Genomic DNA, 21,981 nt, shown 5'->3' on the forward strand with positions numbered 1-21,981 from the left:
AGAAGTTTGATATAGAAACGTACGTTTTTCAGAAACCTGTTAGGATTTAGAAGACATTTGTAGATGCGTTCCCCGGATTGAATGGGTTAATGGTCGGTACACAAGCCAGACTGCCTCTTGTACTGTATCCTTTTGGAACTCGTGGATCACTCATAAATAGCATTCCATCTTGTTGACGGGAAAGACTTGAGCAATTTAAACTCTACAGGTTTTAACGTTTTACTGAGATACTTACTTTTATGTAGTTATTGCGCTACTGACAGCATCTGTTTAATAGGGTATCTCACAGTATGATTGAAAAAATATCTTTTAACTTACTGTTATGTTGATGTCCTCAACAATTATTTTATTATAATACAAAAATAATATAATTGTATTATTTATAATTTTTTTGCTGACATAGCCGTAACATTGTATTTTCTATACCTCAGGCATGTAGGCAGGACGTCCTGCATCGCAGCTTAGGCAAAACCAACTAATACCAAAAATAACAAAAGTGAAATTAGCAGACTTTGGACTACTGTTAATAATTAACTCTCTCAGTGCCAATGAAATAAAAAAATATGTTCTCTAAACTGCCAGCAATTTATTAATTTTTTTCAAAGTAAAAAAAAAGTGCTTAGGAAGCGAGATACAGCCTTTTTCATTTATAAGTTAAACAAAGAGTGGATGGAGCTGCAAATCTTCAGATAATGATATCTTGGGTTCTAAATTTTTTTTTCAAAAAAAATAAATAATAATAATAATAATAATCTTTTTTCTTTTTTAAACTCGGGATTTTTCGTTCTGGCACTGAGGGCATTCAGAAAAAAACTCGGGATAACTCGGGGCTTGGCACTGATAGAGTTAAGTTGCATCTGCATTTCCTGTAAAAAAAAATTGGTGAGGACTGATTTTACTTAAGGTAATATGTAAATTGCTGTAAATATGCAAATGTTTCATAAATGCCAGAAATGAGTAGATTGTGTGAGGAACTAATTTACTTGTATACTGTGATTAGCTCAGTCAGTCATGACAGTGTTGACTCATTTGTGTTTTTATAGATGTACTAGCAATGACCTGAAATGCTACATTCGACTTGTCAAGCACGACTTGAAGATGAATTCCGGAGCAAAGCATGTGTAAGTTGTCCCATCTTCTGCTTAACCACATGACAATTAAAATTCACAATGTAGGCATTTAGCAGACTTTATCCATACACATACATCAAATTCATGGAGACAGTGTAGTGCCTCAGTTATCTAGGATCATAGGTAAACCAAGAACCTAGAATCAGTCTAAACAGTACAACATGAACCATGCCGTTCCTATTCCGGGATCTACAAGCTCATAACGTATTGCATCGTGAACTTGTCGGCTTTTTTCAGTGAACAGATTTTGTGTAGAGGGAAAAAAGGAGGGGACCCCTGGGGGTCTATAGGGCTTGAGTGGTTAACCTTTGAAATTAATTTGAAAGAAAATCTCATCCCAGCAACAAAACTTCATTTTGCATTTTCATAACTGTTGTGTACTGTAGCTTGGATGCTGTGGATCCCAATGCATACGATGCCTTCAAAGCCTCCCGCAACCTGGGCGATGTGATCGAGCGCGTGTTGAGGAACCACCAGGATGCATCCAACGGTTCAGGCCCCAGGAAGCTGCTCACCATTGAAGCCTCTCTCATGACCCCTGTTCAACCAATGCTGGTGACGTCCATCTTTAATCACACACTTAGTCACTGTAGTCATGCAGAGATACTGCATTCATACAAAAATAAAGTTAATCATAATTCATTTGTCTTTTACACTTTCTATTGCTTAAATATTGCAGATAATCTTGTTAATATTGTGGTTTGTAACTTTCTAGAACTGACATTTAGATGGAAGCATAACAGGCAGTTTTATAGTGATTTTATGAAAAGATCAAGTTTATGTAAATTGTATTGGCATTTGTAAAATGTTGTTTATATATGTTGTTAAAATATTATGCAGTCTGACCTGTTACATTTTTAGTGTGGAGTCTGTGGACAGACTTATCATGGTAACAAGTCAACTTGAAATTAATTAATCTACAAGTATAATTGTTGAACATTTATATACATTAATGTTCACTAACCTACTGGCTACAGACATTGACATGGCATGTCATTTATCTGTACATAGATTATGGATTCTGCATTAGAGCAATAATACATATTATATAAAGAATATGCTCTAGGTATACAGGACGTTGGTCTGTGATTTATCTCATAAACGATGTAGGCTATGGGGGTGATTGACCCTTCCAAAAAATTGTTGAGATGTATTTTTCATAACTAAAAACTTTTAATCAATTTATAGTATATTTAATGTGCAATGTGCAACCGGTTAGTTGGAACGTTGTTAACCCTAGCATCCCTATTCTGGGGGGGAACATTCGCCGAAATTAGCAACTTTACAAGCTTACAACGCGTCACAAGTTCAACGTAACACGTTGTGAGCTGACAGATCGTCTATTTTCGGCAAAGAGAGTTGTTGTAGAGGGGAAAAAGAGCACACCAGTACAGTGCCAACTCGGGTCCGCTTTACTAAGTATAGAGGGTTTAAATTTGTGTTTCTTTTGCAATTCTAGGCAGAGGCATGTAAGTCCATTGAATACGCCATGAAGAAGTGCCCCAATGGGATGTACTCTGAAATCAAGTACGACGGCGAGCGTGTGCAGGTCCACAAAAACGGAGACAACTTCAGTTACTTCAGCCGCAGCCTCAAGCCGGTGTTGCCACACAAAGTCAGTATAATCCCTTTTATCCTTTTAACTCTCACTTCCTTTCCTGTCTCGTTTCCTTCTCTGTCTGACAAACATCTATGCAGTTATCCCCCCAAGCAAAGTACCAACTGGGATGGCAATTGCACGTAAGAACATCAATCCTTTGCATTTTGGTCTCCACAAGACAGATACTTTTCCCAGTGAGCTACTCGCAGGCATTTCCTACAGGGATTTCCTTGGATTTGCTCTCGCAGCATGAAGCCTTAGTACCTGCGAGGATAAATTGCTTCCATTGATGTCCATTAGCGCCTGCAATCCGCCAGAGGGTGGCTCTTCAACAGGCCTGGTATTCAAGTGACTACCGTAATGGTGCAGTCTGGTCATTCACGGTACAGCTCGTCCCACACATTTTGCATATATTACGCATTGGAGCTAACCTTGTACAACTGTGAGGTAGGGGCATTACCGATGAAAGAGAGGATGATTAAGGTGGCAGCCGGGTAGAAGGACAACTAATTTCTACAGAACGCAGCTAGGAACAATGATCATCATTTTTGGCAGCTCAGTCCCAGGAGACCACCATGCTTGTCGTGCCTCTGGAGTATCGACTAATGGTCTTGGCATCATCTTCTATGACTGTGTGTGTAGTCCAAATGCACAAGTGGCAGTCGTAAATAATACTAATATAATATGCATGCATTATAGTGGTTATGTAATAACATTCACAATAGCATCAGCAGTTTGCCTTCTCTGGAACTCATTATTTGAGAAATATTAGATGTGATTATTTACACTGTTTGGTGCTACAATGTGAAGCCTTGTATGTCAGTGCCAAAAATGGCCATATCTCTATGTAGAGATTATGTTTTCACATCTGTCTGCGTGTCGTAAGGCTGGGGTGGTATGAATTGTTTATTAATGCGGTGAAAAAGCAATGTGTCCTGGCCGTTATGCGGTGGATTTGTTTGTGTGTTCCTGACATAGGCCAGATTTGAGGACAAATCAAACCAGTTGACTTGGGATATGTCCGCAGTTACATTTTACTGCAGTTTCATCATAAGAGTAACGTTAATATTGGCATGTATCTGTTATGGTTAAGGTTAGAGTAAACGGATGTGGATTGAATGTATTTAAATCAATGCAATGTCCCCCAAGCGTTTGCGAAACCAACGTTGGTGTGTGTGTATGTGTGTGTGCCTCCACATTCCAGGTGGCTCATTTTAAGGAGTACATTCCCCAGGCCTTCACTGGGGGAGACAGCATGATATTGGATGCTGAGGTGCTTCTCATCGACACAAATACCAGCAAGCCACTGCCCTTTGGAACGTTGGGGGTACACAAGGTGAGGAACAACAGACGTGTGTGTGTGTGTGTGTGTGGGGGTTGGGGAGGTTGGTATGTTCTTGCTGTTGAGGCAAGTTATTTTTTCAAACCCTTATCAAAAAAAGTATAAGTTGAAACAACAGAAATTAGAACAAAGACGTGTTTTGTCAGCTTTAGAAAACCAATGAAGTGTGTGTTTACGCAGGGTTCTTTTAGATGTGAAGTACCCAGTACCTCATTTATCTTTCTTACAGAAACAAGCCTTCCAAGATGCCAAAGTGTGCCTCTTTGTCTTTGACTGCCTCTACTTCAATGGTGTGAGTCTAATGGAGAGGTAAAGTTCTTGTCATTTCATCTCTAGTCTTCACAATTTGCTTTAGAGTCGAGTCACAGACTTGCCCTTGAGGCCAAAAGCTGTTGATAGTATTGGTATTGAAAATGTGTCCTCGGGTTTAAAGCTTTTTTCTCTGCCTTACTTGGTGAATAGAATATATGTCTATCTCCCTGTTTTGTGTTGTTTTGTGTTGACCATGCTGTCATTTGTTAAAGTTCAGTACATATTCGCATCTAGATTAATCTGGTTTGTAGATTGTCAAAACATGAGGACTTTAAAGTTCTCGGGTGTTTAAATTCAGCAAAACAATAAAAGGTTTTTATGGCATAGCTGAAGGCCACGCCGTCTAGAACAGAGTTTGTCTCGATCTGGCCCCTCAAATGTAGACCAATCACAGCTCATGCCAATATGTGCATGATGTCATGAAACAGAGCAGCCTAGGAAATGCCTGGTAAAAGTGAAGGGAGTGTGAAAGTTGGATTTTAGTCGATAATCTATGCATATAAAAACATATTTTTTGGTGAATAGGTTCAGTAAGAGTTGATGCCTGAATAGTCTGCATGTTTTTAAGCAATTATTTTAGTTCATGTGCCTAGATACCGTTAAGCCTTTTTTGAAGGCATTCAAATCCTTTTTGAACTGTACAGTGGTCTCCCTTGTGTATTTTACTTTTTATATCTTAGTTACACCACCATTGTTCTTGTGAAAGACTTCTGTTTTTATACGTGAAGTATAAAGGACGCCATTTCCATTTGCCCAAATGACACCACACTAGGACATGCACTCAAGCATGAAGTAGCCAGCTTGCATGGTTCTTCTGCATCAATTTGTTGTTATGAAAATAGGGGTCAAGATTATTAGATTGATCAAAAAAGTAATCATTAGCATAATCGCTAAGAAAATAGTCAATAGTTGCAGCCCTAGTTTATTCACATATATTTAGAGAACAACTCGACTGATGCAAGACTGTGATGTGTCTTTGTTCCTCTTCCAGGCCTCTGCGAGAACGTAGGAAGTTTCTCCACGACAACATGGTTGAAGTTCCCAACAGAATCCTGTTCTCAGAAATGAAGCATGTCACTGTAAGACTACTACTGCTCACCCAGAATGCTGTTCTGCAGCTGCGCCAGCAGAATGGGTCTTACCCACTACATTTCAAACCGTTTTTTTTTTTTTTTTTAAAGAACAAAAGCTTTAGCTGTGGTACAATATCAGTAGCTTTCAGCAAGAGTTGCGTCATCTCCGTTCGCTCTGCCGGGCCAATTATTTTACAGCAATGGGGGATCATGAAAACGAAGAATATTCATATATTATTCATTATTCTTTCATTTATTGCCCCAAAAAACAACTTAGTTGTTTTGGAATTTGCGTAGCGCTGTACTCGGAGATAAATAACAGAACGAACCATCGGGCAACTAATATTATATATATACACACACTACTGTATAGTTCCAAACATTGAATCCTCATAATGGGTGTTGTTGAAGCACGTGCGATACATGAACCACATGACCTGTAGTGTGTCTGACCGTATGTTGTTTTGGAATGTTGTTTTGGAATTTGCGTAGCGCTGTACTCTGAGATAAATAACAGAACGAACCATCGAGCAACTAATATTATATATATACACACACTACTGTATAGTTCCAAACATTGAATCCTCATAATGGGTGTTGTTGAAGCACGTGCGATACATGAACCACATGACCTGTCAACCCGATCTCCAGAGATTACCGTAACATTGCACGGAACGAGTGCACTTCATTCCGTGGATAGCCGCCTCGGAACTCCCGAATTGCGTGCATATGGTACGGCGCTGCCTTTGTGACAAAACCATTTCGGAGGCGCGCAGTCACAGGCGAATTGTCCCCCCGTGAAGGACCACGAGGGAGCTAAGGCGACCGAGTTGCCGTCCTGAACGGTGGGACATTCGCCTGTGCCTACTCAGCGCCGTTTGAGTTATGTACCGATAGGCACAGAATCGTAAATTTTATTGTGCGGACTGCTCTGCTTCCGGGTTTTTCCGTGTTGCGACTGGTTACGCCCACCGTGGGACTCGCCGTACATATGCACGCAATTTGGGAGTTCCGAGGCGACTATCCACGGAATGAAGTGCACTCGTTCCGTGCAATGTTACGGTATTCTCTGGAGATCAGGCTGGACCTGTAGTGTGTCTGACCCCTCACTGATGCATTCTTTCTATCTCAGTGGCTCTGCTTCTCACTCGAGACAGCCTTGACAGGCACTGACATGGAACATGATTGCTGATGATGTGCACTGTGTGTGTGCTTGTGTCTATATAACAGAGGGCGAGGGACCTGGCTGATATGATCACACGGGTCATCAGGGAGGGTCTTGAAGGACTGGTGCTTAAAGACATCAAGGTGAGGCATTCTCTGTTTTCACGCTGGACCTGCCACTGGAATCACAAAGAAGAGAAAATGTGTATGATCTAGTACATTGGTTCTCAACACCACCAGGGACTCCATTTGGACCCCTGTAACTCTGAGAGTGTGCAAATAGAACTTTATTTTTTAATCTTTGCGACCCCAATCTACACTGTAAAATTCTCTGCGTTAATTTAAATCTGAGAATATACAAATCCATTTGCACTCTCTTAGAGTTACAGACCCGTAAGGGTCCATTTCGACCCTGATGTTGAGAACCAGTGATCTAGTTGAATGGCTTTGTAATACTTGGTTTTAACCGCATTCACCATAGCCAACCAATTCATAATAGAACATTTGTCAAAAATCACAATGCGTCATGACATGTTGTGAGCTTTTAAGTCGTATATTTTGGTGAAGAGATTTGGTATAGAGGGAAAAAGGTAGAGGTAGTATAGACCCCTGGGGGACACCGGTCAACGAAGTATATAGGTTTTAAGTGGTTATAATACTATAAATTGAAAATAAGCAAGCAAAAATATCAAGATAGCGAGGTTTCTAAAGCAATTGTGTGTGTGTGACTGTGTGTGTGTGTTTGTTTTAAGGGTACCTATGAGCCAGGGAAGCGGCATTGGTTGAAAGTGAAGAAGGACTATCTGAATGAAGGAGCCATGGCGGACACGGCTGATCTTGTGGTTCTGGGGGCGTTCTATGGCAAAGGCTCCAACGGTGTGTTCATCCAATACAGTGTCTGTTCTGTTGTGATGAGAGGTGCATGGCGGCTCCATACACGTGCACTATTAATACAGTGCCCAGGGAGTAGTAAAGGGGTTAAGTGTCTTGCTCAGAGACACATAGACCGGGGCCGGAGGTGAACCGGGTACCTTGTGATCCCCAGACAGCCTCTCTACCCATTCAAATTAGCTCTGGACAGACACACACACGGCAAACATGTCGCTTTCGGGCAGAAACGTCCTATCTCCCATATTCTAACTTTTTTCTAACGTCCTACTTGATCATACTATAGCGTCACACAAAAACATCCAAAGTAGCAGATCTACAATCTCGACACGTTTTGAGCTTATCAATCTGCTACTTTTGAATTTGTAACCTGAAAAGTAACAGTTTTGGACACAAATCCTAGTTGTAAGACTAAAGCATCCCATTTGCTATGCATATTTGTTACTACAACTAAAGGTTTTGATGTGCATAGGAAATTTTGTGTGTTCCAGCACAACAATTACTATTTAGTATTTAGGCATTTAGCAGACACTCTTATCCAGAGAGACTTGCAAGGTAATCACATACATTGAATGCAGAGAGGCAAAGAGTGCCTCAGGAAACTAGGATCCCAGGTAAACAAAGAACCTAGCATCAGTCTAAACAATTTACTATCAAACTAGCAATCGGTACAATAAAACTATAGGATACGTGTTAAACAATGAACCTAGCGTCTGTGTAAATAACAAAGATGCTATCTAAATTATATTCTTAACATTTTGTTAAAGAAAATAAACCGAAGTAAGAAAAACCTGAGAACGAGTGACCAAGTCATGTCTGCATGGTAGTCATATCTTGGTCAATCGCTAGTATGAATCGAGGGAGAAGATTGCAAGAAGGGGTGTAGCACAAGTGACAGATTATGGACATAATGTCTGGGGGAATGAAATTTAACACATGCTCGGTAGCCCCTGTGGATGTGCCCAGATGATTGCACATTATGGTTGATCCGGGCCTGCCAGTAGCAGCATTTGATAAGGGTTCCCAATTGTGTTTCCTAATGCCATGTGTCTTCTTTCAACCACTAGGGGGCATCATGTCAAGTTTCCTAATGGGCTGTTATGACCCAGACTCCAAGAAGTGGTGCACAGTCACAAAGTGCTCTGGGGGCTTCGATGATGCGTTGTTGGCCAGACTCCAGAAAGAGCTGGACGTGATCAAAATCACCAAGGTTAGGCAAAAACCTTGTCCCAAGGTCTCAAGACAATGAGCTGAGGCAGAGAAATTGACAATTAATCTCTGTGTGTGTGTGTGTGTGTGTGTGTGTGTGTGTGTGTGTGTGTGTGTGTGTGTGTGTGTGTGTGTGTGTGTGTGTGTGTGTGTGTGTGTGTGTGTGTGTGTGTGTGTGTGTGTGTGTGTTTCTCCAGGAGCCAAGCAAGATCCCTGGCTGGCTGAAAATCATCAAGAACTATTATCCAGATTTCCTTATCAGGGATCCTCAGGTAAGTCTACAATTGCATAAATGTTTATTTCCCAAGGGACCTATTAAACTATAAACCTTGCAAAACATCAAGGCTCCACAGTGTTGTAAATCACGCCACAAATTAGTATCCAGCAGAAATATATTTACACACAATTAAACGATCATAAGGGCATAATATCTTTTGCATAATTCATGTTTCAAAGCGTTGAAATGATCACTTTTCAAATTAAATGTAAATTATTCATATTAATCTCTGAATCTTATCTAATGTTATATGCTGCAGTCAAATATGGCAGTGGTTCTCAAAGTGGGGTTTCGGACCCTCAGGGGTCCTTGAGGGGGCTCCAGGGGATCACCAGCTAAGTTATTTATAGTTGAGAACCAAATGGACCCTTACAGGTCCATTTGGTTCCATTTGTACACTCTGAGTTATGGTGGTCCATGGCCTTAACGCACTGGTTTTCGACCTTTTTTATAACAAGATCCATTATTTTTTCGGCATTTGAGCCACGGATTCAGCGTTTGATGAGATTTAGACTCAGTACCCCAAGACTTAGAATATTTTGTTATCGTTGGATACGATTTTGTCCACAATTCCATGCTGTATTGATGTTGGTAGCAATAGGAGAGACAACAGGCAAACGTTGAGCAACAATTCTTTAATTAACTCATTCAGTGCCACATGACGTCAAAGACGTCATGAGGCCTGACGCCCCGTGTGCCACAGGACGTCAAAGACGTCATGGAATTTAAAAAAAAAACTTTTTTTTTTTTTTTTTTTTGCAAAAACATGTTCAGAACCCAAGATATGATGATTTGAAGATTTGCTGCTCCATTCACTCTTTGTTTAACTACTTACTGAAAAAGGCTGTATCTCGGCTCTTAAGCACTTTTTTTTCACAATGAAGTTTGCTGTGGCACTCAGAACCAAAATTCCATAAATAAGCATGGCATTGAAAGAGTTAAGTAATGCAGATGTTTAACAATCTGCATTACCCAAATGGACACTTACGGGTTTCATTTTATGCTCTCAAGAGTTAAAGATCTATAAGGGTCCATTTGGTTACCAACTCTATCATTTACCTTGGGACCACCTGGAACCCCCTCAAGGACCACTGGTGGTCCCCGGACCACTGGTTGAGAACCAGTGGTCTTAAAGGGGTAGTTAACCCCAAAAAATATTTATTTCCTATCGATTAGTTACCCCATAGAGACTAATCCAATAATTTGATGACCAGCGGACCGGTAGGAGACACAAAGGAGACTCTTTGTGTCTCCTACCGGAACCGCTGCCGGTCATCAAATTATTAGTCTGGGAGGCATTGCGTCAGAGCTTGGACAGCAGGGGCGCGGCCACTGCGTTGTGATTCAAATCAACAGCCAATGAAGAAAAGGGGGCGGGATCCACATGCACTGGGTGTTGCATCTAAATAGGATCGACAGGAAGCAATTTCCCCTTGAGAAATTGCGGCCGCCATTGTTGTGTACTGCTGTTTGCCTCTCGTCTGACTTTTTAGACGAGTTGCACAGCTCTCAGACCGGTAAGAGGCGTGTCCGCTCAGATTCTGAGCGTAAGCTACATCCCGCCCACAAATACCAGGGCTCTGCCCCAGAAGTTCCTCGCCGAGCTGGCGAAAACTTCTGGGAACTCAGATTATCAAATTATTGGCTTAGGGAATATGACAAAAACAAAAAAAATATCCATGAATTCAAGTCTCCATGGGGTGACTAATCGATAGGAGAAAAAAAAGTCTTTTTGGGGGTGAACTATCCCTTTAATGCATGCCAAACTGGGGATCATTGAAATAAAAAAATGTGGTATTTTGTTTTTGCGGTGATGTAGAGTGCACCAGTCTGGGAGATCACAGGTGCAGAATTCTCCAAATCAGAGATGCACACGGCCGACGGTATTTCCATCCGCTTTCCTCGCATGACCCGCATCCGTGACGACAAGGACTGGAAGACTGCCACCAACCTGCACCAGCTCAAAGTACTGAACACTTCCACACTCATTCCTCTAGGGCTGCAAACACTTCATTCATCCAATCATTTTAATCAATAAAAAAATAAACATGCTTCTTGATTATTCAATTCAAAAAAGTAATAGCTACAGTAATCTCTGAGAAGATAATGGATATTTGCAGACCCGTTTTATCTTGCTGGGGGACTGAAAATGGTCTTCATTCTTTCTGTAAACCGGTTTCTGCTGTCGGGCAGAAACCTCTTATCTCCATATTTTAGCATTTTGTGTTTTTTCGTAAATGAATGCCCTACTTGATCATACTACAGCGTCACACGAAAGCATCAAAAGTAGCAGATCCACAAGCTCGAAACGCGGCTCGAAACGCGGCGCGAAGCGACGCGTTTTGAGCTTGTCGATCGGCTACTTTTGATGCTTTTGAATTTAAATCCTGAAAAGTAACCGTTTTGGACGTATGAGGTTTCCACCCGACGGGTCCGATATATTTTTCTCTGACCTGCTCTTGGAGGCGTATCATTTGGATTGATATCTTTTGGCAAAACGCGCTGTCAAGTAATGCTGCGCTGCACTGTGGGCTCATATCCAAAACAATATGGAGATGTTCTTTCTTGTTTATGGACCCCCGCTCCCGGATACGGCCAAATCGGTTGCCGCCGTTGAACATTTGTTGATTTTTAATGAATGGAACTGCTCTCTTGCGGCAAATGATAATGTCTCCTGTGTGCTTGTGCCTATATTAGGAGCTGTTCCGCATATCAAAAGAGAACAGTGACTTCGAGGTGACAGCTGGAGGGTCCAAATCCAGCGACGACAAGGGCTCTTCTGGAGGGGACAGTGGGAGCAACTCGCCCCCCTCTACCTCCCATGGGAGGGGTACACCCAAGAAGAGCAGTGAGTACACTACACCAGTGGTTCTCAAACCTTTTTCATGTCAAGGACCCCCAAATTGATATTATTTTGGCCGCGGACCCCCATCTGAAATTTGTTTTTGCCAGGGACCCCCAGAAGAGAAGATTTGTGTTGAAGCATTTTCCAAACATGTTTGAGATTTTTTTTTCAAATTTGTTCCAAAATAGCTTGTGACGTGCTTTGAGCTTGCAGATCCGCTATTTTTGATCGGATTAAATGGATAAAGTGGTTAAGATTAAGGTCCCTCCAAGGACCCCTGGGGGTCCCCGGACCCCACTTTAAGAACCACTGCACTACACGTGCACCTGACACGATCACTGTATTTCTGGGGGGAACATTCGCCAAAGTTGTATGAATGAATGCAGGAGAGAGCACTTACGTAACTATTTTGAGGTAGATGCATGCTGGGACGCAGATGCCTGTGTTTTTTGTGCTGAAAGAAAAATGCCCACATTTCTTTCTAATGCCTGCCTTTTCATGGCTATAAAGCTAATATGCTCCCCCGAAAAAGCCTTCATTTAATAGTCCATTCACAGACTTGGAGCAATTCAAGTACACTATTATTTTAAATGTCATATATTTTAATGCACCGACATTCTTACAGAACAAAGACCCAATTTTTATAAAAGAAAAAGAAAAAAGTTAAAGCCCCTGTTTTTAATGTAAATAAATGGATAAAGACCAGCTTTTCACAAGTCATAAAAAAAAGTTGATGCCCCTGGTTTTGACTCCTGCGGTGCTGTATATTTCCTTGCATGCATCTATCACATCTCCCACGCTTAACTTGCTTTAAAATCAAGGGTAAAAAGATAATGAAAAGACTTATAGAGTGGTTGGGTTAAAGTGGTTAAACAGATTTTGATGTTATATTAACACATTTTGCCCGGGGACCCCCTGGAATAACCTGAAGAAGGACCCCACTTTGAGAACCACTGTTACAGAAGTATTTATTGATGGGCTTTTATGTTCAGAGACACAACTCTTTGAGTGATGGGATGTTCTGACATGGACGGGTTGATGAGGAATGAAGTTAGGCCATCAACCTAGATGGATGCACCTACTAAAATGAAGTCTATCTGTGCTTCGCCCACATATTGTTTAACGACGCATGGTTATGATAACACAAATCACCCCTGCCTTTATTTCAATGTGACGACAGGCAACAACAGTACCCCCAAATCAAAGGCAGTGAAGTCTGAACCACGTAGCCCTGTCCCACAAGGGCCCAGCACTACACCCAAAGCAAAGGCAGTGAAGTCTGAACCCCACAGCCCTGTCCGACAAGGGCCCAGTACTACACCCAAGTTAAAGGCAGTGAAATCTGAACGGCGTAGTCCTGTCCCAGATGCACCCAGCGCAAAGAAGGTACGCTATTATATTGTCGCTGTCGCACAGAAAACTCTTATCTCCATATTCTAACTTTTAGTGTTTTTTCGTAATGCCCTTCTTGATCACACTACAGTGTCACACAAAAGCAGAAAAAAGTAGGAGATCCACAAGCTCAAACACGTTTTGAGCTTGTGGATCTGCTACTTATGCTACTTTTTCATTTGAATCCTGAAAAGTAAAAGCTTTGGACATAATGAGGTTCCCAGCGATGATATGTACAGCATGTAACTAACAAATTAAGTCATCGTGTCAGTAAATTGTTGAAAGTGTGAGTAAATGAAAGCTGCAAAGTCTTAACCTCAAAGCATTATCAATTAGCATTTTAATAAGGCTCCATTTCATTCCAGATAAAGAAGTCTGAAAGTGTTCACAGTAATGGACAGAGCAAGCCTAAGGCAGCCTCTAACTTGTTGCAGCCAAGTAATGACAAGGTTGGTGAAATGTTATAGACTCACAGTTTAGAATAGCATCAACATTCAACATAGAAGGAATGTGTCATAGTAGGTGTGCAGCAGTTTATCCATTTAATTCATTATGAAAAATATATTTGAATGAAATAAAGTAAGAATTATACAGAAGTGAAAATAACAGATCTACAAGCACACAATGCGTTGCATCGCGACACATTGTGAGCTCGTAGATCAGCTATTTTTGCATGAAACCGTTGTACAATAAAATAGTGCTTAAATGATTCATCAGAGTTTAGATTTAGTTGATTATATCGATTTTTTTAAATGCATTTCTCGATATAGATTAATCGCTACTCATTCACTGCCAGAACTTTTTTTGCGTTTGCCCACTGCCAGAGATTTTTCATTGAAAAAAAAAAGTACTCAGGAGCCGAGATACAAAATGTTTAAGTTTTAAGTTAACAAGGAAGTGGATGGGAGTCTAGATCTTCAACAAATCATATCTCCTTGGTCTTTGGGTTAATAAATAAATAAATAAATAAGAAGAAAAAAAAAGAAGAAAAAAAGATTTTTTTTCTTTTTGAAAAAATTAAAAGTCGTTTTAGTCGTTCTTGGCAGAGGGGGCTTAAAGGACAGAAGTGGTTTTAGTCGTTCTAGGCAGGGAATGAGTTAAGAAAATAATCGGTATTTGCAGCCCTATATCAAAGTTGCCTTTTGGTTTGGTTCTTCCTAGATACTGCTGGATATCTTCAGTGGGGTGAAGCTGCTCCTGCCCAGCTCCGTGCAAGACTTTGACAAACTGAGGCGCTACTTTGTGGCCTATGACGGAGACCTTGTACCGGACTATGATTCTGCAACTGCCACACACACGCTGGCAGAGCCAGAGGAGGACGGCCGTGCCCAAAGAGTCACCCCCAGCTGGATCTGGGAGTGCATCCGCAAAAGACGCGTGGTGCCCCCCTGTTGAAAGGACACTTGTCAACTCCTTCATGTAAGGAAAACAAAGACACAGGTTTTTACATGCTGCGTTTGCTGGTACAGCAGCCTATGCAAACGGCTGTAATGTTTTGTTTTTTTATCTAAATACACACTAAACCACATGAGTTTGGTTGACTTTAAGGTGTTTACACTCTGGGAGCGTTTTTGTTTTGTTGTGTGATTAATTCACCCAAAAATAACACTTTTTTTAATGTTTGCGTCTTGAGTACGAGTTGATAAAGCGACACATTGTATTCGGATGAGGTTGATTGTTCGCAGCAAATAATCAATCTTTATGCATGAATGAGGCATTGACCGCTTTGTTGCGGAATACTTAAGACACATTTTCTGATTATTTGTCACGCTCCTGGTGTGTAAAGACCTTTAGCCTAATGTATTCCTTGTTGCACGACGGTGTTGCTAATTTTCTTTGTTGTGCGACAAAGTATACTGTAAATTGGGCTTTACAGTGACATAGAAATACAGTGTGAGTTGTGTGACAAGACTGAGATTAAGGTTCCTCATTTGGGATTGGTGTAGTAGTGCTGATGTGCCGAGTGACAGTATGCCCTCATCCATCAGTTTTTTTATTTATTGTTTTCAAGCCCTTTCATTTTTATAAACCCATAAACAAGCAGTTAATATATATAGCAGCTCATTTGTGGTCGTGATTTTTATTTTGGGCCATCTTTTGTCAATAAGAACGGTTAATAGTTAAGTTCTAAATGTTTCCAGAACCAAGTGGGGTCTCTTATATGGTGTAATTGCAGAAAATGAGTTTTTATTGTTTGGGCAAAGGTTGTTAAATTTAGTTAGAATGTTAATTTGTTTAGTCAAAAAGCAAAGCAGTTAATGTAACGACATGTTTGTGTATTTAAAAAAGAAAATGACGACCTTCAAGTCCAAACAGAAATGTGAAAATGAATATGTAGACATTTTTCTTTTAGCTTTAGGGGTTTCAACCATTTGGATTTCTTATTGTCCAAATGAAAACGATGATTTACAATTTTTCTTTACCCTTTTATGGCCAAACGTGACAAAGCTAAAATGCTATTGGGAATAGCTAAAATATGAAAAAATAATAAATAAGTTTAAATAACTGCTTTCTTCCTAAAAAAGTGTTTGCATTTATTCCACACATTGTTTTCACCCACAACAAACAATTTTACAGAAAATACATTTATACAAATTGAATGTTGACCACATGAACTTTAGCATCCTTAGCTGGGCATGTCAAAATAGCAGATCTACAAGCTCACAAAGCCTTGTGAGCTTGTAGATATGCTATTTGATGTACAACAAAGAGTGACTATCTAGAAATGCTAACTCCATCTCAGCATCCACACTCCTGGATGTGTCTGATGTATCGCTCCACTCAGTCTCATCTCTTCTGTGAAATGACCTTCCAGCACCACTGAGAAACATTAGTTAATCCATTGTAATTTAAAGTCTCATGTCTTCAAGAAGGACTTCGCGTCTCCCCCAAATCACATCCAATCTCCCACATCTTCCTTTACTCATTTGTTTTCTTTTTGAAGTCCTCCTATCCATCTTCTTGGCTCTTTGTCCTTGTTTATATTCCTGCCGCTTGTCTAGCAATGTTCATGATCACAGAAGAATGCTGAAGCGGTATATGGCTGTGATTTTTCGCCAGTTGTCTGTATCAAAAGGCACCGTATGGTATGACTAAACTATCTGTCGGGTGGAAACCATGTTCAAAACTGTTACTTTTCAGGATTCAAATTTAAAAAAGGCAAAAGTAGCAGATCGACAAGCTCAAAACGCATTGCTTTGCGCCGTGTTTTGAGCTTGCAGATCTGCTACTTTTGATGCTTTTGAGTGACGCTGTAGTATGATCAAGTAGGGCGTTAATTTACGGAAAATAAGTTGTTAGAAATATGGAGATAAGAGGTTTCTGCTCAACAGCAACGTTATAAAATATGTTATTTAGGGGGTCTATAGTGACCAGAGAACGGAGTTGAAGTGGCAGTAATCAGCAGTAATCAGTGTTCCAGTTTTCTCTTCCCTGAGGGGAGCTCTTCACATCTACTCCACAACTCCAAATCAAACTGTTCTTTCAGATGACAAGGCTGTAAAAAAAACAAAACATAAAAACATTTCTTATTAGTGGTCGTTCTAATAGAAATGGTTGAATAATGCTAACATGGATAAAACAAGTATTATTCATTTGGAAAACCAGACTTCAGAATGACTCATTCCTACACCTTATAATACCCTCAGTGACAAAATGGGGTTAACATCTTTTAAAATCTTACTTTAAAGGCTTGTATCAGGTTTGATAAAATGTAAGCAAAGAAAAAAGACATTTGCACCATTTTTACAATGAAAATTACAGATTGCGCCTGAAAATGCCATATGGGGTAATCACAAAAATAGATTTTATCCACTTTAAGTGAATGAAAGTGTTCTCATAACATTTATTTATTTCTCTAGATGAAAGTTTTGTAACATCGTCTAAATAATGCTGTCAATGATACTGTCTATTTTCCCTCTCTTTGCCAAAAATAGCAGATCTACAGTACAACCTCACGATGACGCATCGTGTCGCTATGCATTGAGCTTGTAGATCAGTTATTTTCGCTGAGTGTTTGCCTATGTGAACTTGTTGTCTCCGCCAGGCCGAAAGGCATGGCGAGAGAGTATGTTTTACCCCCCGTCCGTCCGTCCGTCCGTGTGTCTGTCCTTGTCTGCGACCAGCTAATCTCCGCCACCGTTGGCCCGGTCGCTGTGAAACTGCACACACACACTCCCTGGATGTCCCAGCAGAACCTCTGCCCCACATTTTTCAGATCAGGCTGTCATAGCGCCACCATGAGGCCGACTTTTGCAAAACACATTTTTGGATATGACTCCTACAGATTTTCTCCAAAAAACACGCAAATCAGTACACAGTATCTCTATAGTCATGTGATCATCACGGATCTGTCCGATTTACCAGATTCCATCCTGATTGGCTAAGTTTGGCTCCCAAAGTTTGCAGGATTGGATCATTTTGAACACAATGCCTCAAATCATGAACGAAGCATGCGATTTCCGTGACATTTTCCACGTAGATTCCCACTTGGCCCAGGAAGAAATGCCACTTGAAAACTTTCCTAACAGCCTCATGGTGGCGCTATAATAGGCCGATTCACGTTTTTCCCTATAACTGCACCGATCTGCGTGAAACTTTGCACGCACACTCCCCAGAGGCCAAGGAAAAACATCTGCCCTGCATTTTTCACATCTGCTTTTTATAGCGCCACCATGAGGCCGACTTTTGCAAAACACATTATTGGATATTACTCCTACAGATTTTCTCCAAAAAACACGCACATCGGTAGACAGTATCTCTATAGTCATGTGATCATCACGGATCTGTCCGATTTACCATATTCCATCCTGATTGGTTAAGATTGGCTTCCAAAGTTGGCAGGATTGGTTCATTTTGAACAAAATGCCTCAAATCATGAACGCAGCATCCGATTTCCGTGAAATTTTCCGCAGAGATTCCCACTTGGCCCAGGAAGAAATGCCACCCTTTTCACATTGGCCTGTTATAGCGCCACCAGCAGGTCTAATTTAGCAAACCACATTTTTGGAACAAAATGCCTCAAATCATGAATGCAGTGTCCGATTGTCGTGCAAGGCCTAATAAGAAATGGCACCCTTTTCACATTGGCCTATTATAGCGCCACCAGGAGGCCACAATAATCTACCTGACATGGCGGAGACCTGTGCTCCGAGGAGCACTTTTTCTAGTTAAGATTGATATGCCCAGAATACAAACACAAATGGTTGACTACTTTATACCTGGCGTCACTATTTTGGGCATGTCATAGTCAAAAATGCACATTAATAAAAAATGTATTAGTTTTGACATTTCCCTCTGTCTAGAAGACAATACCTGTCTAGAAGACTTGACCAGTGTAGCAGTGCGCAGACTGCAGTGTGATGAGCCAGGCCTCTCAATGCGCTGCAGCAGAACCCTGGTTCTGGGTACGTGACTCCATGACAGACCCAGCCCTGCTTTCAGCTCACCATTGTCACCTCTGGTCACATGGTTTGTCACCTACAGACGGTGGTGGGAGAAGTACTCAAGATATTTTACTTAGGTAAAAGTAGCAATACCACAGTATAAAAATACTCTGTTACAACTAAGTAAAAGGCCTGTGTTCAAAATGTTACTTGAGTAAAAGTACAAAAGTATTGGCTTGAAAATAGCCTATGTATAAAATAGGGCTGAAGTGGTTAATGTATGTGTTATAATATAATAATTAATATCTGCAAAGTAACTAAAGTTTTCCAATAATTGTAGTGGAGTAAAAGTACAATATTTGCCTCTGAGATGTAGTGGGGTAAAAGTAAAAGTACTGAATTGGAAATACTTCAGTAAAGTAAAAAATACCTCAAAATTGTACTTAAGTACAGTACTTGAGTAAATGTACTTAGTTACTTTGCACTAGTGCCTACAGATTATTTTTAATTATTTTGTGGAATCTTTTATCATTATTATTCCATTGAGATTCATTCTAGTATCACTTTATGATATTTTTATCAGATTTTTTTTTTAAGTAGACTACTAGAATGTAAAAACAAAACATACAATATTACATCTGTTTTTGTGTGCACAAGAAATGTGGCGCTGGTTGGTCCAGTGGTTTTCCAAACGAGCTCCGGACACAGAAAGACAGAGACACTTCTTTGACTTGCCTCTGAGGAGCCACGTCATCAAAAACGTCATACCATGTCATTACAAAATGGCATTCTAAAGCAATAATACACGAGAGGGGCTACTATAACGGTCCATTACACAACGGGGGCTTTCAGGTAGGACTGGGCCAAAAACGCCCAAAGGCGCTTTTTTTCTAGTACTTTCAATTGGAAAACTAAATCCATTTTCATCCATTAAGCACTCAGAGTAGCAAACATGAGAATCATTGTCATCCTTACCAGCACAGCAACATTGAAGTCTTTTGCTATGGTCTTAAGAGCCCCTGCAACTTGCATCATCAAGGACATGCCTGGAGGAACAGGGAATCACAGAGATACATCTGTCTGCAAAATGCTTTCATCATCACAGATAAAACGGCTCAATATTCTTGGGATTCACACTCTTTTTGCTTGGCTTTGGTTATCAAGGGTTCCATCTTTTTAGGATATCCATTTTCAAGGGTATATCTTTCATTGAACGATGTACTCAAAGATCCCTCAGCCAATAACATTCCCACTGATCGCACCATGCATGCTGGTACCATTTCAGTTGTTGGGGGAAACGTTGAACATCCAAAACCGTTTTCAGGAAATGGGGGGGGGGGGCTGTGTTCCAATGGATCTAATGTAGTTGTTGTTTAATCACAAGCTCCTGTTAATACTTTTCATTGGTTCAATATTTACAAAAACCCACAGACAGACTTTCAACTAGACGTCCCTATTTGACATTATAGTCAAACATTTTACAAATTTCTACTCAAAAATGGCAAAAGTAGCAGACCAACAAGCTCACACGATGCTCTGTGTTGAGAGCTTATAGATCTGCTATTTTCACTGCTTTTGCATGACGCTGTCATAAGACAAGTATAAAATAGGGCATTTAAAGGGGGGGGGGGATGAAATATTAAGTTTTCTGCCCAACAGCGACAATGTGTAAGGGATAATCAACGACATGCTGTGTGGTTATTGAAAACTAATGCATGATGTTGAGTTAAATCTGTAGATTTATGGTAGGATTTGCCTCTGCAGAGCGCATTATTATTCAATAACCACACAGCTTGGGGTTCATTATCCCGCTTATGGCACGGCCACTTTATCAACATTTAAAATATCACTAATGTTTGTTCATAGTTTGGGCCAATACACTCTTTAAAGGTAGGCTGATATCTTTTGGTTAAAGTGTTAGATAGCTTTACATTCTGAACTGGTAGTAATCAATCATTGCTTGTGTAGAGTGTTTGTTCAGTAACAGTCTCTCCCCGTCTCTCCAGCTCTTTAGAGAATAGAACATGCAGTTTCAGGTCAGGATACTAATTTCATCCAATCAAGAGAGAACTCAAACGCGATACAGAATAAACAAGTGAAATTGGAAGTGATGACAAAGAAATGAGCAGACAAATTGAAACTGCAACACTATCAATTTGAAGCTGATTGAAATGGGTACTCTCTCCTGATTGGATGAAATTGGCAAACCACCTGAAAATGTATTTTCTGTTTATTAAAGAGCTGGAGAGATGAGGAGAGTCTGATTACTGAACAAACACTCTATAGCAATGATTACTATCAGAATTTAGAGCTTTAACTTCTTAACCAAGCAACCCCTTTTTGTTTAGACCTAAAAATATCACTTACCCTACCTGTAAAATAGAAACTGTGTGTTGGCACTATCTTTGTCAATAAACATTACCTTACTACTCCAGCAAATGGGAGAAGCCATAGTAACGACCTAAAAACAACTCAAGCAGAAACCTTGTATCTCCATATTTCAACTTTTTCGTAAATTAATGCCCTACTTCATCATACAAGTGTTGCACAAAAGTAGTGAAAATAGCCGGATCTACAGCTCAAACATGTCACATCGTGTCTTGTAGATGGGCTTTTTTCACTATTTGATCTTATTTTTTAAATAAAAAAAAGGAACACTGTTGGACATACGTTTCCACCGAGCAGCGACGATATGTTTATGTTCTATCAAACGTTTGGAAGTTATAATATATGAAAATGTTAGCTTAAATAACTGTTAATACCGGAATTCTTGTGTCTATATTCAAATTGGAACAGCAACGAGGCCACAACATCAAAGGTGTGTTGTAATAGGAAGATAATTTAAACTCTCTGGCCAATCAGAATAGAATATTCTCCATGCCCATGATATAAGCTAATGTAATGCTACATAATAGTTATACACTGTATTTCTTTAGGTTTTTTTTTTTTTTTTTTTTTTTTAATTTTTATCCCGCGATTTTTGTAACCCATTTTTTTCACCCGGTGCCAATTTCCTAAGTGATCCTGGGCGCTACACCAGCCCTACACCAGCACTACACCAGTACCCCACAGTAGGGAGGCCAGGGCCGAGCTCATGCTTCCTTCAGGCATGAGAGCCAACTGACCTTCTTGTCACCTGACAGGGGGGAGTTTCCCTGGTTGGACGTAGCGCGTGGAAGGAACACGTTATTCCAACCAGTTCCCTTCCCCTCCATCAGGCGCCCCGGCTGTCATGGGGGAGGCAGTATAGTGACCAGGATTACTACATGTTTTTGTGAGGGTATTAACTACCCTAGGAGACACGGGGAGAACATGCAAACTCCACACACTTTTATTTCTTTAGGTGTTTAAAGATAAAATCAATC

The 21,981-nt window shown here is 40.4% G+C and overlaps 2 protein-coding genes across 3 annotated transcripts in view; one reads left to right on the forward strand and one right to left on the reverse strand.

Moving 5' to 3' along the window:
• The window catches only part of lig3 (ligase III, DNA, ATP-dependent), a 23,082-nt gene extending 7,391 nt beyond the window's left edge, over positions 1-15,691 (forward strand). For both annotated transcript variants that reach the window (XM_080434889.1, XM_080434890.1), the window contains exons 7-21: positions 1,044-1,121; positions 1,517-1,685; positions 2,590-2,745; positions 3,935-4,066; positions 4,302-4,381; positions 5,376-5,463; positions 6,688-6,765; positions 7,374-7,497; positions 8,577-8,719; positions 8,916-8,990; positions 10,815-10,961; positions 11,693-11,843; positions 13,021-13,226; positions 13,598-13,681; positions 14,394-15,691. In XM_080434889.1, the coding sequence (XP_080291015.1) occupies positions 1,044-1,121; positions 1,517-1,685; positions 2,590-2,745; positions 3,935-4,066; positions 4,302-4,381; positions 5,376-5,463; positions 6,688-6,765; positions 7,374-7,497; positions 8,577-8,719; positions 8,916-8,990; positions 10,815-10,961; positions 11,693-11,843; positions 13,021-13,226; positions 13,598-13,681; positions 14,394-14,627 (1,945 nt within the window). In that variant the 3' untranslated portion in view covers positions 14,628-15,691. The remainder of the gene's footprint in view (positions 1-1,043; positions 1,122-1,516; positions 1,686-2,589; positions 2,746-3,934; positions 4,067-4,301; positions 4,382-5,375; positions 5,464-6,687; positions 6,766-7,373; positions 7,498-8,576; positions 8,720-8,915; positions 8,991-10,814; positions 10,962-11,692; positions 11,844-13,020; positions 13,227-13,597; positions 13,682-14,393) is intronic.
• A 43-nt stretch (positions 15,692-15,734) lies between these two features.
• The window catches only part of rad51d (RAD51 paralog D), a 29,126-nt gene continuing 22,879 nt past the window's right edge, over positions 15,735-21,981 (reverse strand). Inside the window, exons 8-10 of the mRNA XM_080434891.1 lie at positions 19,592-19,662; positions 18,546-18,710; positions 15,735-16,728 (exon numbers count right to left, since the gene is read on the reverse strand). Coding sequence (XP_080291017.1) covers positions 16,642-16,728; positions 18,546-18,710; positions 19,592-19,662 — 323 coding nt within the window. The 3' untranslated portion in view covers positions 15,735-16,641. The remainder of the gene's footprint in view (positions 16,729-18,545; positions 18,711-19,591; positions 19,663-21,981) is intronic.

Source organism: Gymnoscopelus braueri (genome assembly GCF_963280865.1).
Source record: "Gymnoscopelus braueri genome assembly, chromosome: 8".
NCBI lineage: Eukaryota > Metazoa > Chordata > Actinopteri > Myctophiformes > Myctophidae > Gymnoscopelus > Gymnoscopelus braueri.